The 17,982-nt window shown below is 50.0% G+C and overlaps 1 protein-coding gene across 4 annotated transcripts in view; it reads left to right on the top strand.

Moving 5' to 3' along the window:
* ZFAT (zinc finger and AT-hook domain containing) overlaps positions 1-17,982 on the top strand; it is a 117,319-nt gene that overhangs the window by 80,959 nt on the left and 18,378 nt on the right. For all 4 annotated transcript variants that reach the window (XM_039845899.1, XM_039845901.1, XM_039845897.1 and 1 more), the window contains 3 exons: positions 6,520-6,658; positions 13,485-13,603; positions 16,753-16,879. In XM_039845899.1, coding sequence (XP_039701833.1) covers positions 6,520-6,658; positions 13,485-13,603; positions 16,753-16,879 — 385 coding nt within the window. The remainder of the gene's footprint in view (positions 1-6,519; positions 6,659-13,484; positions 13,604-16,752; positions 16,880-17,982) is intronic.

Raw genomic sequence — 17,982 nt, 5'->3', positions numbered from 1 at the left:
GACGGCCTTGTAGCAAGAGAAAAGCTGGTCTTGCTACATGTGGGGAGGAGGTGGTCCAGGGACCATTGTTTAAATTGCTTGGAACTGAAATGTCTCTGCGGAAAACCTCTTATGCCATCTTCGGCTTCCCGGTATTATAGATTCTTAAAGCACTTCCGGAAAAAAGAAGGGAATTGGGTTGATTTACGTTAAATTAAAATCCCGTCTGTCTAATCGTGTGCAGTATATTCTCTGGAAATACTGCATTTTTGACAGCATAAGCGATTACAGAAAATCAATAATTGGAGAATGCTGACGAGTCTTCTGAGCTCTGGCACGGAAAGCAATTAGTGTGGATTGATTTACTGTTATTTATTGTGATGAGATAATTGCCTCCATGCGGTCATTTTTGAATTTGGGGTACCCTGTGGTTTTAAAACATTTATTTTTTAAAATTGTTTAATTTGTCTCTGACCTTACTGTACAACAGAGATGGCTTTGTGCTCCTTTAGAGGAAGACCTGGCTTTTGCTCTCTGGGTCCGTAGCCCCAGACTCGATTTTGTTCCTGTCATGCCCAGTCCTGCTCTCAGACTTGTAATCTTAGAAGAAATAGGGGAAAAATAAACACAAAACAAGACTGTCCTCTGTGTTCGGTGGCTTTGACCGGAGGCTCAGGTCGCAGGCAGCCAGGAGGAGAAGGGGCGCCGGTCTTGTTCACACTGGCCGCGTTGCTTTGAACCTCTGGCGCAGACCGTTTCTTGAACAGCTGACCATCAGAGGCACAAGTCCGTGGCAGTCCACCTGCCCCGTCGCTCCTGGGACCAGGTGTTTTCCATTCTGGCGTCTGTCTTTGCTTCTGCCTCTGGTTTCCCCCTCATGTGTCCCCTGTGACTGTCTGTGCACCGCTGGGCTCTCTGCTGTTAGTGGGGGGCAGTTTACCAGTCCCCCACATGGTTCTGCTTGCAGTTCTGCCTGAGGCAGTTCTTACCCCCATTGTGCTTGGGCCTGAGGAGGAGCGGGGGGAGGGGCGGGGGGCAGAGGAGGAGACGAGGGCGCAGGCCCTCCAGATGCAGACTCCTTATAAGCCATGCGACGTCTCTCATAATGTAGTCTTGGCCCTCTTTCTTATCGGTGTGCATGTCCCCCTCCCTGGTGTTGGGGTGCAGCTGTGGTCCTTGGTGACTGACCTGACCAGCTTTTCTCTTGCTTCTGGGTTGGAGGCCTGCACCCAGCCTGCCAAAGAGCTCTCGGAGCACGCCGTGGGGATGTACTCAGTACATCTAAGAAAGATTTCAGTCTGCCATCCATGTCATCATCCAGAACATTCTAAAAGGGCCCCGAGCTTTGCTGGGTGACCCTGTGTGGGTAATGGCACTTGACAGTTCAGAGATGCAATGCGATAAAACTTCTCAGAGTGGAAAAGTTTCTGACGGACACGTTTGCCATTGAGGAGTGAGCAGCCGGCCAGCCAGGGCTTTCGTTTCTGTATGTTTGGTCATGTGAGTCTAGCGCCCAGTGTTTCGGCGGCCGCCGTGGGCAGGCTCCCCGGGGGTCAGGCGGTAGGCGTGTCTTCCGCACGTTACTGAAACTCTTCTCACTAAGACCCCTGGAGCCCACCCCTCTGGTGGCCGGGTCGGGTGGGTACTTGTTAGGCCTTTTCTTGTTGAGTTTCTTGGTGAACTTGACTTTGCCATTCCTCCCTCCATGAGGGACATTATTCCCTAGATTCTGAGACTCCCTGATTCTTCTGTCTGCTGTCACTCACTCTTGTCCCTCTTCTTGAGCTCATCTCTTATTTTACATCCCTGTCCCCACATTCCAGGTGCCGTTCTGATGTCACTCACATTTTCTGGCAGTGGGTGTGTTCTGTCTCGGAGCATCGGCTACTATGTTCTGTGCTCAGATCGGTGTCTGTAGCCCAGAACTTTCCTCTGAGTTTACGCTCATGTCTCCAACCACTTTCTGGACCTGCCATCGTGGTGTCCAGAGTTCCGTCCTCTGACCCTCTCCTCTCTCGGTCCCCTCTCTCCGCTGGAGGAGTGCCTTTCTCCTCCGTCAGCCGTGCTGGAAACGCGGAGCCCTCCCGGAGGCTCTCCACCTCTGCTGTGGCACAGCACCTCGGTCACCAGGCCTGGCCGCTTCCGCCTCCTCCATCTCTCTGAAGCCTTTTCTGTTTTTTTGTTCATTTTAGGGCCTCTGTATTTTTCGTCTGTATCATTACAACGACTAGGTAATTGGTTCCCTGCCTTCAGTCTTGTTCCTTTCAAATCCACCCTCTGTCAATTCCCAAAGTGACATTTGAAGTTGCCATGCCACCTCGCTCCTCGACACTGGCGGGGGACTTGCACTGCCTAGAGTGACTTTCCTGACACGCACACGTCCCGCTGTGGTCTGGCTGCTCTCCGCCCTCACCTCGTCAGCTTGCACTGTCCCCCGCCTCGTCGCAGTCACCCAGGGACCGCCTGCCCCTCTCCCAGCCCACCACAGCGCTGTGTGTATTTAGGAATATTAATGAATGAGAACTGCTTGGATGGTTTACCTTTAAAAAAAAAAAGGAGAAGAAGTTGGTGGTTAGATGCAGCTGCCTTATGTCTAGGAAATCAGAGAATGCCACACCACACCCCCCACCCCCCGTGGGGCACCCAGGGGAGACAGATGCTCAGGAAATGGTGTGAATGGGGAATCACATCATGTCTTTATTGCTGGCTGGGCCTGTGGCCCGAAAGGCAGTGCAGAGAAGTCCGGCTGGGAGACTGAGACCGGACAGATTCCTCAAACGTCTGCGCCTCAGCCTCCATCTGTGAAGTGGGGGTGATAGTCGTACCTACCACACGAGGCTGTGATGAGCCTTACCGGAATTAATCCCTGTAAAACACGCAGAACGGCCTGGCCTTACGCTGGCTACTAGCGAATGTTAGCTAGAACTGTAGTGATTGTTACGTCCTCACATTACTCTGGTTAACAATTCTGGTGCAACGTCCCATAGCAGGCGTGATGGGGGTTCCCTGCCTTGTCTTTGATTCACTTCCCTGTAGGCCCACATAAGAACTTTGATGTTTTGTTTTACATAAACTGTGTTCCTGTAGCTGCTTACACCTTCCCTGGCCAAGTTCTGGCCGAAAACTCACAATAAATAACGTCCCTTTTGAGGTCTAACGTTATTTGCTCTCTGAGTATCTGACTTAGAAACCAAGCGAGGTGATTTAGTTTGCCTAGATAGCATTTAATTTTTGTAGTTGGTATCAATAAGTCCCAAAACTCACGAGTATGCAGGGAATCACAGGTCCCTCTCATTTGTCACTGTATCCCCAGGGCGAGGGGATGGTGCCTGGCTCAGAGTCAGAGTAAAGGGTCAGTAAATACACACTTCAGAAATGAAATCTCAAGACTCGCGATATTAATCATGCAGTCAGACGTTATGCCGGTGGTGGCCGTAGGGGTGGCATCTGCTCTCTCCTTCACTTGCAACAGCCCCAGCAGAATTCCCTGCTGAGATGTGACAACGCCTCAGTTACAGGTATGCAGAGAGGACCCCAAGTAGAAGTTAGGTGCTGACCGATTTCACGTAAAAGGTTATGATGGGCAGAAGTCGAAGCCAAGGCCGATGAAGGAAAGAGCCAGGGAGGTTTAACTTCTTAACCCCCCATGGCCGTTGGGCCTGCAGGGGGCTCTGGGGGTTGGGCCTCCTGCACCTGACGCAGGCTGAGCTCAGACCATCACAGGCCACAGAACTCTCCTCTCTCCTCGTGGAAGGGAGGCTGCTCACAGTCCATCTTTGAAAACATTCCTTCCAACTTGGAGAATTGAGGATTTTCACGGAAATCAGTAGATCAGAAACGATTTCTCATTTGGGCTCACGTGTATATATATATTTTTTTCTTTGCCTGTCTCCTCATGTTTTGGCAGTTTTTCTCCTCATTAGCAGTTCTACTGTGGAGAATAAAAGGAGTTGACACTCATGAAGCAGCTTATGTGCTTTGTGACAAGGATGAAATTGGCACGTGAGCCTGAGGTTAGGTGTGGGGACAGTGTCTCACTCTAATTGTCCCTACCCGACTCTGTGCCCCTGACCACTCAGTGCTGGCAGTAGAACATTTTTGGCTGTTCTTTTTTGATTTTTTTGTGCAAGTGCTAACGTTTCAAGAATAATTGCAATATATTTGCTTATTTAGAGATGAAAGCGTGAAAACGTTTTGGCTTTTATTTTAACTTTGCAGATGATCATGTATCGGCATTTTAGACCTCGTATTTTCTGCTCAGTAGATAGGTGAGGGAGGTGGACTGATTTTTGCCTTCGTTCCAGGTCTTTGGTTTAATCAGTACCTGTGGGCGGAGCACAGAATTGTCTTATGTGGAAAACGAATGTGGCACGTGCAGTGTAGCACAAAGCATCTCCTGACCACAGCGTGGCCTACACCGAGGGCGGGGCCCCTGGGGACTGTTTCGGAGCAGGATGACTCACTCATCAGTGTCCCTGTGCCTTTCTGTCTGAGAATGACCCTTGTGGGAGCAGTAGCATTCCCTTTAGAGCCTGGGGTGGCATCTTTTGCTGTGCGGGACTGACGGGGAGAGGAGCAGGGGTAAATTCTGGAAAGGCTTCCGAGGGAGCCTGGGCAAGACTCAGTAATTAGCTGGACAGTAAGAAAAGAGGACAAGAAGTCTAGGAGGACTCAGGTTTCTGTCTTTGGGTGATCAGCTGATTTTGCAGAAAGACAGCGAGTCTGAAGTCACATATGTTTATTTTGAGATGCCTACATAACATCCCTGTAGAGACACCTGGAAGACAGTTGAAAATTTCTCTCTGTGGTTCAGGAAGAATCATAACTAGATATATAGACCCCAGCCATCAACGGGGTGAAAAGGGCCACTGGAACCACACAGAGGAACAAAACAGGCCCCAGGACAGAATCTTGGAGAATGCCGGCATTTAACCTTAGGTCTGGGCAGGAGATCTAGACCGTTCAGAGCAGGAGAAGCTGGTGATAGGAGTGTCACTGCATCGAGAATGTCACAGTAGGAGATGGCAGCCAGCTACAGAGATGGGAAACAGGGTGCTGCCTGTGCCTGCAGGAGTGTTTTGCCGAGGACATGTCGGAGGCTGAGAAAGGGAGCTGAACCGGTGAGGGCCGTGGGCAGGAGCCGCTCTTCTGGCGGGAGGGGGCGCCTAGGGGACTCCAACAAGGACAGGACAGGGTTTTCCTTTTCATTTGCTTCCCTCCAGCACATCTGTAGGCTTGAAAGGATGAAACCATTGAAAGAGGGGCTGAGCAAAGCCTCAAAGCGGGGGGGACGCTTTCCCCTGCTTGTCGGCCACTTCCCCTGCACAGACCCGCGGTTGCTGGTTCCGCCCACCTGGGTGGTAGTGGTGACAGGTGAATGACTTTGACCATTGAGGAGTCAAGGTGGTTTCAAGGTCTTAAAACCACTCCGGCTCCCACAGGCACAGCACGAGTTGTGTAAAATCGTTACTGAAAACAGTGCTCGTCTCTGTGGCATCTGAGATACCCGTGTGCGTTATGTCATTTACTTCTCACAACCCCCTTCCAAGGCGGTATCATTATCCCCATCTTACTGGTGAGAAATTCAGTGCTCAAAGAAGTCCCGCCACCTGCCTGAGGTCCCATTGTCCGTCAGTGCCACAGGCGAGTGGAACGTGCCTCAGCTGGACCCCCGGCGCCGTGCGCTGCTCCACGCCCTGCCAGCCTCGCTGGCCGGGAGGTGCTTTGTTACCCGCGGGGCCCTACAGCAGAGCTGGGACTCTGTTGGCCGCGTGTCAGGTTGCACAGCATATGGTTCGGAGGGACACTCCGGAATTGACCCGACCAGGAGTAAAGGCGTGGGATGTAACAGTGGTCAGATACACAGCCATCACCCAGCTGCCGGCCATGCCTCACTGGGCTCTCCCCGGCGTCCGAGCAGAAGCCCTTACCCCTCGGCAGTGTGCGTGGTGGCAGGCAAGGCCGCACAACCCGTGCGTGCCCTCGTTCCGAAGGTGCCTGGTCTTGCCCGGGCTGGCGTTGGAAATGGATTGGACCAGATGGATTTTGCTAACAGTGAACAAAGCGATGGGTTGACACTTGTGTATATGCAGGTTCTTGCAGGTAATACTGCGGACGAAACCGTTTAGTTAAAGAAGCAAGAACATCAGGGAATGAATGTGTAAGGGAAGCTAGTTTGAAAGGCTTTCACTTAAAAAAAAAAAAATGATAGATTACTGTATTGCTTTTTTGTTATTTTCTTCTTGAGCAAGTTGTAAATTCTGGGTTGGACCCCCTCTCCCCCAAAAATGAAAGAAAAAATGAAAGCAACCGAATTTAGAGTAGACCCTCCTAGTCTGGGGACACCTTGCCTGGTCACTTGGTTGGTTCCACAGAGGCAGGACTAAACACCAAGGTCACATCTTTCCCAAGAGGATGAGCCTGCTCGTTGGGGGGTCACGCGCAGAGGGGAGCCGTGCCTCTCCTTGGGGGCGTGGCCTCAGCTGGGGCGTGGCCTCGGCCAGGGTTCGCCTTCCCCTAACCGCGCTGTTTGCCCTGCAGCCCTTCCGCTGCGCCCACTGCCATTACTCGTGCAACATATCCGGCTCCCTGAAGCGGCACTACAACAGGAAGCACCCCAACGAGGAGTACGCCAACGTGGGCGGCGGGGAGCTGGCGGCCGACGCTCTCGTCCAGCAAGGTAAGTGACGTGCCCTCTCTGGGGCCCCTGCTCGTCCGAAGTGGGCCTCATCCCATTGGGAAGAACCGGGATACCTGGCAGTGTGACCCTAATCCCTGAATGTTGAGTGTTGTTAATTCTTCATCATTATTGTGCCTTTCTCCTCCTCATTAGTATTTATCTGTGTTTCTTATTGCCAGGATAGCATTAGGGCAACGTTAATGGAAATCTAGAATGAAAAAAGTCCTAATTTACCCACAGATCTCACCGCCCTCCTGGTAACATTCATAATCAGCATTGCCTTCTCTTCATTGTCCACGTGTACATTTTGCATAAACAAAAGTTCCCGACTTACTGTCTGTACTTAACGTTGATTAACATGGACATGCTTTTTTTCCTTTCATCTTCATAATTATAATTTCTCAGGGCTTTTTTGTAATGCATCATCAAGTGGCACAGCCTCATTTTATTTAAACATTCCCCTTTTGTTGAACATTATAGGGTTTCCAGATTTTTCTTTTACTGCAGTTATAAATAATGCTATGGCAAACAATTATAGGTGAGCTTCTTTAGATTAGCCAAAAATATTTATTTTAGTGCTCAGATTACTTGTCCTAAAAATGAAAAAAAAAACCATTTAGAACATTTAAACTAAAGAGAATGGATGAGAACCTCTAACAGTGAAAAGTTTGGGGATTTTTGCTTCTTTTTGCAGTAAGTAAGCACGTTTTCCCACTTGAGAGGGTTTAGCGCATGTACTACTGCCATACAAAGAAATGTTGTATTTATATCCAGACTTTAGCAATTCAACTAAAAAATGATTGCACCATACAGAACGTTAGTTGCTACTTTTTCCCAAGTCCTGCGTCTATTTGAAGCTGAAGACAGTTTTATAAACCTTTCTCTGGTTAACAGGGATGTGGGACTGCAAACTGGTCTGTGCAGGTGCTGGTGCAGGGTGAAGCTCCGCTTGCTGGAATCGCCATAAAATGCATCTTAATTTAGAACAAATGAATTGACCGTGTCCTCCAGCACGTTTGGTGACAGAGCTGATGACGAACAGCATAAAAAATTCAGGATAATTTTAAGGCCACCCATCCTTGTGTTTTCGTGAACAGCAGTTTCCTGGCACTGGAGAGCAGGATGGCGAGGTGGGCGTGAGGCTGTGTCCTTTAGCTGTGCACTTGGGCAGGTTACTCGAGCTCTCCACTGTGGACCCTCACCCAAGATGTTGTTCACAGCTGCCATCTCACGGGGTGGCGGAGAGGACACGAGTGTCTGGCTCTCAGTACATTATCGTTCCTTTCTTGTGTGTCTCCTTTCCTTTTTTTTTTTTAAACCTGAAAATATGTAAGACCTTTAGAGCCATTGCATCATTTTTGACCCTGTCCAGGAATCACAGAGGAGAGAGTGGACACCTAGAGTCACAGTAAATCGCTGGAGTCGTAGGCTAGAGATTTGTGTCACGTCCTTCACACCTTTTGGGGTGGAGTGACAGGAAATAGACGTTACCGTGGCTGTTGGGACAAGCGTGGGCATCTGATTGATGACGTCATCATTGCTCGGTGCCTCCAAACTTACATCATTGCCTTGCAAAAAATATGCCAAGGTTGAACTGTTCCATGCCCTAAGTTTTCAGTTAACTTTTTAAGACTCTCTGTAATCAGTTGACATTCTCTGAAAGGGTCTAGGTTTTATTTTTAATCTCTGCAGGGGTATTTTTGGTTTTCTTGATATATATATGTGTATATATGTGTGTGTATATGCGTGTTACATATACATATATCAGATTGAAGGAGAAACAACCGGATGTCTCTTGGCTCTTAAGAGGCATTGTGTTTTGGCGGGAGAACCGTCTCTGAAATCAGGTGGCTGGTTGAATATGAGCGCAGCTTAGAAATGTCAAGAACACACAGCCCACCCCGTGCTCGTGTCGGGGAGAGGGGAGGAGAAGGGGGCAGAGGGGCGGACTGCAGAAAATTGCCGTGGCTGGAAATGCTGAGTCATTTGGTGCCATGGGAACTTTTCACTTTCTTTGGGTTAATTTAGCTGATGCTCCCCATCCCCACTTGGTTTTGTATTCCACTTCTACTCCTCAAACAACATCTTCATGGGACTTTATAATTTCTTATCCTGATACTGAGGAGTTATGTGCTCAAACGGTAGCGTAGGAAGACACCACCAATAAAGTGCGGTCTTTGCACAATGATGTCGCAGTCTCAAACCAAGGGCAGGGGTGCTTGTCCATCAGCTGCGTTTAAGCGTTGGCGCACGGCGATGCAGGCAAAGCTGTCGACTTCTGGAGATCTCCCTGCCCCGTGCTCAGGGGTTGGGGGTGGGTGCCAGCGGGGCGCTGCGGGGCAGCTGAGGAGGAAGGACCCAGCGGCCAAGATGTTCCCCAGTCACTTCTGTCCCTCATAGGTTTCTGAGGGAAGGGACTATGGTGTTTTCTCCTGCCTCCTCCTTCTAAGGACCTCCGTGGTTACACTGGGCCCACCTCGATAATGTGGAATAGTCTCCCCACCTCCAGATCCTCAACCGAATCACATCCTTGAGGTCCCTTCCATCAGGTGGGGTACCATGCTCCCATGCTGCGGGCATTAGGGCGTGAATGTTTGCGTGGCCCATTCTCCTGCTGCTCACCGCCGCGCCTGTGTCAAGGTCACATACGCGCTCTAGCATTGTCACCTTAGAGAACACGCCCCGAGCATTTAAGGAAGCGGTTCTGGGTCACGTGAGCAAGTACCAGATTCAGGCCTTCCGACTGCCCACCCCAGTATGCCATGCCATTCCGGGAGACGTATTATTGGATGTGAAATTGAATTTTCAGTAATGTCAGCCTCCACAGAGGAGCGCAAACATTTTAATGTCTGAGACTCTTCTAGAATATATTGCGTTCCAGAAAGAGCACCAGATGCCATGATCAATTTTTAAAATCGCTCCTGAAATTCTATTTTTTTGCCCGGGTCATCATTTCTTACGCGGGAATCGTGATTTGGGGGTTGGCAGTTTTTATGGTGGGCATGTAATATCCACGTTGCAAGTAAATTCCCGTTTCCCTGCGACCTTTTCATGTGCATTGCCTAAGAATTTAATGAAGTGAAGTAAAAATTAATTTCTCTCAGCTTTGATGTCAGTTAACTGGCAGAGTTATACGTTTGGTCTAGATTACATATTTCCATGTAATCTAGATTACATATTTACATGTTCTTTAATTAACATCACTGTGGCAAAGGTTCAAGTTTTAATTAATGTAGGAGCATATTAATTTTCATTTAAGCATAATGCAAGGATGTTTTCCTCCCTGCATTACTTTCCATTAAAAAGTACCCCAGAAGCAATCTTTAATTTCGTGTTGAAGCCTGAGTGTAGCCTGAGATAGTTTGCTTTTGTTCAGTGCCTCATATTAAGTCTTTATAGAAGCAACATCAGTTTAAAAAAAAAAAAAAAAAAAAAAAAAAAAGATTCTTATACCTTGGGGGGCTTTAAAAGATGATTTTAGGGAAATATACCATTTTAGATGATTAATAAATGATAACAAAGCTGGCTAAACACTAAGTTTCATTATCCTTTGGCCAAGAAAAGAACAAGTCCATTTGGTTTTGCCTTAAAAAAAGGTACTGAGTGTTTGAGTTTCAGAAAGTATTTGAGATGCCTTTTCCGTAGAATGTTCTTGAAGTTTAGAATTTGGTCTGTTGCCGGCTTTCTGCTGACTCTGTCGCCCGTCTCTGTTAGACTCCTCCTTGCTTCCCGGTCCTCCCAGCATCGGGAGGCTGGACAGCAGTGAGCCGAAGGCGCTAGAGGGTGCGCCGTCACCGTCTGGGTTGGCTGCCATTTCTGCTAGTGACTCTTTGGGGAGTCACCACGACTTCAGCTGAAAGACAGGGAACCTCAGTTACAGAACAATTCCCCGTAAGGTTCCACTGACATGGAATTGATTCAGGGTATCGAGCGCATCGTCACTGCATCTGGCAGATGCTTAAATAGTGTGATGCATCCCCATGAGATTCGTCTGGCTCTCACGTACTTTGTTAGGACAACGTCGGCATCAGCATGGAGTTCCTCTACTCCCTCCCTAGTTCCCCAGTGAGCAAGAAACAAGGTGGCAGCCTGAGAACACGCAGTGTTCAGCTCAGTTCTCCCATCGCCGCAGTGATGCTGGGGAAAACGGATGCTTCTGGACACTGCTGGATGTGACCCCCAGCGTGCAGAGGGGCTGAGTGTTTGAGAGGTGGTGGGGCTCCGGACGGAGGACCAGGAGGCCATATAGGAGTTTGAATCAGGGGACAGTTGGTGGAAGACCAGAGAATGAGAGCTGTCACAGAAGCCCAGTTGGAAGAGATTTGGCTGGAGAATTTGGCTGGTCACATTGTCGTATAATGCACAGAAGTCACTCTGGAAGGCAGCACAGCCGGAGATCAAGGATGTGGGCTCTGGGATTAGCCAGACTTGGTTTCAGTTCTTGGCTTTGCTGAGTGACCTCGAAGGCTTACTTGACCATCCTGGGCCTCCGCGTAAGCAGCTGATCATGCCCCTCGGGGCTGCCACGAGGAACACGTGGCTTAACGTGTGAGGCGTCAGACGCAGCGCAGTGGCCCCAAGTGGAAGGCGTGACCCGTGCAAGGCCAGGAGAGTGCCTGGGAACGGAACGCAGTCTGCTGTGAGCGAGCTTGCAGGACTTCTCAGCCTGGACACTGCCTTACGTAGGGCCGGATCATTCGTTGTTGGGGGCTGTCCCGTGCATCGTAGGATGTTTGCAGCATCCCTGATCTCTCTCCACCAGATACCAGTAGCCCTCCCTAGTTGTGACAACCAGAATTTTCTCTAGACGTTGCCAGATGTCCCCTCTCTAGGGCAAAATTACTCCTGGTCGAGATCTACCTGCCTAAGTAATGAGGAGGGGCAAAGAAGTGATGGCTGCACGTACTTTCCGGTTTCGATCTTAATTTCACTATTTTTTGAATAGGCGGTTGCACTCATATGGAATAAAATCTAAACGATTCGGGAGGCTCTCTGGTGAGAACTTGCCGCCCTCCTCCCCTTGCTTCCCAGGGGTCATAGGTGTCAGGAGCAGCGGGCGGTACCAGGTTCTAGTAAGCTCTAGGGCGTGGACACTCCTCCCAGAGCCCTGCCCGAGCAGGAAGGAGGAGATGGGCTGTGCCCGGGCTGGGCGAGGGGCTCTCTTCCTCCGTGGAGAAGACCTAAGGGCGCGGGAGGGCGAGTGCAGAGGGAGGGGCAGAGTTACAGAGGAGAGTGGGGGCCGGCTGGAGAAAGACCTAAAGCAAGAAGGGGGTTTGCTGGGACCCAGCGTCAGTGCGTCAGACTCGGTGGTTGAGGACCTGCCAGATGCCAGGAGCTGAGACGCGCACAGTGAGAAAGCTGGACAAAGCCCCCAGCCTCCTCAGGGTGCCGTGTGAGGAGGAAGACAGCCGGAGGACGTGTGCGGGAGTGATACGTAATGCGGGTTCAGACTAGATCGTTGCCGTGACACGCAGACAGTCAGGAAATCGGGTAGAGTTTGGGGCGCTCTGTGTGTTGGGGGTTGCCTTAGCTGGGAGAGTCAGAGAGGCTTTTTGAAGATGATGGACCCAGAGAGGAGGAGGGGACAGGTGGAGATGGTGGAGGAGGAGCTTCCAGGCAGGTGTCCTGCAAGGGGACTAGGGGACAAGCCTGGTCAGTGCGGGACAGAGAAAGGCGAGAATGGGGGGTGGGGGTGGGGACACGGCACGGAGCTGGGCTTTTATTCTGGGTGTGACAGAAGGCCACTGCAGGGCTTCTCAGCCACGAGAGACGTGATGTAGTTCACACTTTACAAGACCATCCTGTGTGTTGGGCGGAGTGTAGACCAACAGTGGAGGGCCAGCAGCGGCTGCCGGGGGACCGGTTAGGAGCCGGTTACTCCCAGCTGTGCAAAAGATGACCGTGGCCGGGCTGGGGAGGGCCATGGCGGCAGTGGAGTGCTCGGTTGTGGGCGGCCATGGGCGGGCACAGCAACTGCTGGACTGGCATCTCAAACTGCAGTGCAGGACAGAGGTCTGGGACAGTCACCAGCCTACAGATTCTGTAGTGTGTGATGAATCCCCTAGGAATCAGGGGGGCAGGGAGAGGAGCCTGAAGCAGAATGTCTGGGTACCCAGCCAGGGGTCATGGCCTGGGGGCTGAACAGGAGCCAGCAGAGGGACGTAGTAAGAGGGCCTCGGGGCACAGCAGGAAGCTGGGTGGGTGAGAGGGTCGTGGAGGCCTGAGGACCAGGATGCTCAGTGGGGTGGTACCTGTGCCCAGGGAGGGTTTGAAACTTGAGGGGCTTTTAAAAAACTTCTATAATCATGTCTGAGCATTCACAGTGTGAAATATATGTTAGTTTACGAAGCGGCACATTCCATTTATCCTATCAGCCAAAGGAATTATGTTACTCATCTCATTTGTCTCTGGCACCTAAAATAAGAAGACTATATAGTCATCTCTAGGTCTTGGGGAATTGGTTCCAGGACCCCCATGGATGCCAAAATTTACAGATGCTGAAGACCCTTATATAAAATGGCATAATATTTGCACATAACCTGTGTATGTTCTCCTATACACTTTAAATCATCTCTAGATTACTCATAATAACTAATACAATGTAAATGCGGTATAAATAGTTGTATTAATTAGGGGATAATGACAAGGAAAAAAAAAAAGCCTGTTCACGCTCAGCACAGACGCAACTATCGTAGGCCTAACCACACAGCACACGTCAGCAACAGCGTAACTTTTTTCTGAGTATTTTCAGTCCTTCAATTTGAGGCCTTTGAATGGGAAGCAGAAACGTTGCTACAAATGCTTCTCTTCACCTCTGTGCTTTCAGGCGGTCTGAAGTGCCCTGTCTGCAGCTTCGTATATGGCACCAAATGGGAGTTCAACAGGCACTTGAAGAACAAGCATGGCCTGAAGTTGGTGGAAAACGAAGGCGAGCCCAAGTGGGAGGTAACTGTGTAGAGTATGGCACTGACCTTGACATTTCTAAATACAAATGCAGACCAGACGAGCCCAGGGGCCAGCTCTGGTCCTCAGAGCACCGGGGTTTCTGGCAGGGAACCTGGGAACCCTTTTCAAAGCACGTCTCAGGTCGGAGGGTGTGAGTGGGCGAGGTCTGCCAGGCGTGTCATCTCTGACTCTGAGTCGTCTCGTGAGTGTCCACACTGGTCTCACTGACATTTTCATTTGTTATTCACAAATCTGGAGTTTCAGATACCGACTCTGAAAGAAGCACGCAAGGCAAGGAGCAGGTCGACAGTCCTTGCCCGCAGCACAGGGAAGGGCCCCGTTCTCCGTTCAGGGCCCGACTCTCCCCCCACCGAAGGCACGTGCTCCCACCTGCCATCTCGGTTCTTCCCGCAGGTGCGGGGGCCAGTCACCCAGCCGAACGCACACGTGCACTGTGAGAGCCAGTAGCCGTCTCTCAGATGCAGGGGGATTGCTCCTGTGGACTAGCTGCGGTTTGCCCAGGCTAGGGCGTCTCAGGCTCAGCACTGCCAGAATTGTGGCCTGGAGGAATCCTTCCTGGAGAGGCCTGTCCTTTGCATTTTAGGGAGTTTAGTAGCATCATTGACCCCTGCCTACCAGATAGTGTCCCCAGTTGTGAAAACCAGAAATAACACAGACATTGCCAGTGTCCTCCAGGAGCTGAAATCACCCCCAGCTAAGAACCACTTACCTGAGGATGATCTGAGCCATCAGGGCATCCGGTGGTTAAGGATGAGGGCTTTGAAACAAATCCAAAAGTACGTGCAAAAATAGTACATCATGACAATGCATGGATTATTCCAGAATGCAAGGGAAAGGTGGTTCAGTAGGAATAAAGGACACGTTAACATCACTCATCACAATAATATACTAGGGAGAAAAATGAGGTGATCATCTTCATAGATGCAAAACAGCTGTTGATGAAATTCAAAATCCATTGATTAAAAGCAGCAATAGAGTTTGATGAATATGTCTTTACGGTGAAAACAAAAATATAGGTGTCTTGGCCCAAAGCCAGTGTCATACTTCATGGGGAAACACTAGTGGGTTTCTCACTGAAGTCAGGAACAGAACTAGGACCCCTGGGACACTGCTCTTGAATGTCAGGAGGGGGCGTCAGCTAGTGTGTTGGACAAGGCAAAGTAAATAGAGACATACGATTCAGAAGAGAAGAAATAAAGCATCTGTGTCTGCAGGTGACGTGATTACATTTTTGGAAGGTCCAAAAGAATGAATGAAAAACCCCTACACATAATAAGTAGAGTAGAACATCAATATACCATAATCGATAGCTTATATATAAAGAGAGCACCTGGAGCAAAAAGAACAGAGATTTAAATGTCCAAACAGTGATATTTTACAAAAAAAGAAAAAGAAAAAAGAAAACATAAATGAATTCATTTATAAGTTGAGAGTGGGGAGAACTTTTCTATCTATAACTCAAAATTCAGGTTCAATAAGGGAAAAGACTGGGGAAAAAAAATTAACTACTGGGAAAAAAAATTTTTTTAAGTCTTATGAGGAAGAACTCCTAGAGACAAATGACTAAAGTATTTTCAGTCATAGCATAGAAAAAGGATGACTGTCCTTACATTATAAAAGGCTTCTAAAAATAATGCAAAAGATCAATAGCCCAATAGGAAAATGAGCAAGAGATAAGAAGGGTTCATAGAAAAAGAAATGCAAATGACCTTGAATATCTGAAAACATGATCAGCCTCACACATAATAAGTGTTAATTAAAACTCGACAGAGATACAATTTCTTACCTATTAGATTGGCAAGAATCCAGAAGTTTGCCATCATTTCTGGTGGAGAGGCTGAGGGGGAGCGTGCACTCCCAGACGTGGCTCGTGGGAAGGCAACACGTGATGCCTGGAAAGGGGTCCTGACACCTCAGGCAGAGCTGTGGACCCCACAAAAACAGTTGACACAAAGCCATGTACTCAGCTCCAGAAGCGAGACAGTGAGCAGCCAAGACGCCGGGTGCGGAGTGGTCCCCCGTGGAATAACGAGCTGCTTATTCCCGCAGTTCGAGCGGTCGCCTGGCTTCTGGGAATGGCGTGTGAAGCACCGTCCTTCCCACACGTGGTTACACAGAGCTCCCCCACAGAGGAGAAGCCATTCTGTGTGCTTCCCACTTTTCGGAGGCTAAGGCATCTAATCAACGTTGTCCAATACATCCCTTAATTGTACTTAAAAGGAAACATGCTTCTTTTGTTTCTGTATGCATTCGTCAGATATTTATTCTATATGTCAGGCTGGGAACACCTAAATGAACTTGGCTCAACAAGAATGATCACTTTGCCTGTGTCAGTTACTGATAAGTGCTTGCAAAGCATGATCCCTTTGGCTCTTATGAATTTTGTGTAAAGTCTTTTTTGATCTTCATTATTGGTGACCTTCATGCTTCCTGCCTTAGAGTTTTACTTGCATTCCTCATGCTGTCCAGAAAGAGTTCGTTATTAACATCTAATTCTTGTGAAAATTCTGTTTCACCTCTTCTCTCCTTAGGTATGAGGTGCCTGATTTTGCACAGACAGCGTGTTCTGCGTTCAGTTTTGTTTATATACCCATTACATAAAAATAAGAACGGCACAGATAGATAGCTGAGATTTCCAGAGCTCTCACTGTGTGCCAGGACCCGTGCTGCCAGCTTTATGGATGTTATGTAATTGCCCATCCTCCCCTTCCTTCCGCCACCACCTCTGCCGGCCACATGGCATGAGGCCCCGGGCGTGGGGAAGATTAGAGGCAGCTGGTGGCAGCGGGAGGCGGCAGAGGAGCCTTTGGAAGGGCACGTGCAGGATTCTCTGAGCGCGTCTCACCTCTAACTCTGAGCAGCATCGTCTGTTCCCTAAGGCCAGAGTGTGTAGCAGGAAGCTTTCTACCAGAACTGTTTTTTAAAATGTCTTGGTATTTGTGAAGAGAAGTGTTCTCTTTGGGAAGCATGTTTTCTGTCAGAGCAGCTGATTTCTCAGGGATGCCAGGTAAATGAGATGCTGCGAAGCGTTGCTTGCGTGCGCTCGTCTTGTCTTAAGGCAGTGTCCTTGGACTTCTGGGCAACTGCCGATCTTCTGGAAGGTCACTTAGTATCGTGTTTTTCTTTAGCCAGCAACAGAAGCTCCAGAAGACGCCCCCACCCAATACCTGCACATCACGGACGCCGAGGAAGACGTTCAGGGGACACAGGCGGCCGTGGCCGCGCTCCAGGACCTGAGATACACCTCGGAGAGTGGTGAGAGGCACGCTCTGTCTCCCGGTGACACCTCTGAACTGGTCTGAGCTAGGCCTGCTGAACGAGCCACCTCGTGAGGGGGTGGTGGCTATCGTGCGTTCCTGGCTCCCGACCCCTGCGTGGGGACCGCAGGAGCAGACCCCGTGCAGGCTCGGGGACCTCGGGCTCTTGAAATGGAGCCACAGCAAACGAGCTGCCCATGACAGGCAGCGCTGTAGGGCAGTGCCGCCTCTTCCCGCGTAGGAGCACACCTGGTCCTCAGACCAGTCTGGCAGAGCGGCCCGGCTCTGTCCTCACTCACACACATGGAGGTCCCTTCACTGTGAGTGGTCGGCTGAGCGTCACCTCTTTGGGGCGCTGGAGCGGGTCCTGGAATCTCGGTCTCCTGACTTCTCGTTGGCCGCCGTCCCCATTCCGCGCTTCCTCAAGGTCGTCTGTTTCAGGGTCTTGTTCCGGCTCTGCAGGGGCCAGGCCGTGGTGGCATAGCCGAGACCGCGGCCACCTTGCGGAACCGCAGGCCCAGGGCTGCCTGCTTCCCATTTCTTCCGAAACTCCTCAAATCAGGATTTTTATATCAGATGCCATCGTTTTCAGATGTTATATCAATTTAAAAACAAACCACTGTGCCAGCCTGTTGGTGATTTGGGCGTTACGCTTAGAAAACACTTTTTCTTAATGTTCTTTTCAGAATATGAACAGAACCCAAGTTAATGTAATGGACCAGAGTCCCGTCTGTGCTTGAGGGGCGGAGGGCAGGCAGGGGGGATGAAGAGGAAAGCATTAAATGGTGGCAGGAGGTAGGAGGTAGGAAGTCGCCATTTGGACCAGTTCTTAAATCCCCAAACCCCAGATTGTAAAAAAACGGGAGCAGAAACTCCTTCAGGGGAGCTTGGTGGCTAGGGCTGTGCCCAGTCCCTCGAGGGTGAGGTCCAGGAGGCAGGGCCTCCACTGGGCGGCCTGTCAGAGTGGCAGGCACTGTGGATGGATGTCGGGCCCCAGCTGTTACATGTGATTCCCAGAGCTGAGGCCGCGTCTGGGTGTGTTTTTTTCCTTCACGGTCAGTGACTTCGGGGATTGCTTGAACCCTGCAGAGCTCGTCCGCC

Source organism: Pteropus medius, unplaced genomic scaffold, assembly GCF_902729225.1.
Source record: "Pteropus medius unplaced genomic scaffold, Ma_sr-lr_union100, whole genome shotgun sequence".
Classification (NCBI taxonomy): Eukaryota; Metazoa; Chordata; class Mammalia; order Chiroptera; family Pteropodidae; genus Pteropus; species Pteropus medius.
Note: the sequence above shows the minus strand (reverse complement) of the source record. Positions and strands in the feature narration are given on the sequence as shown.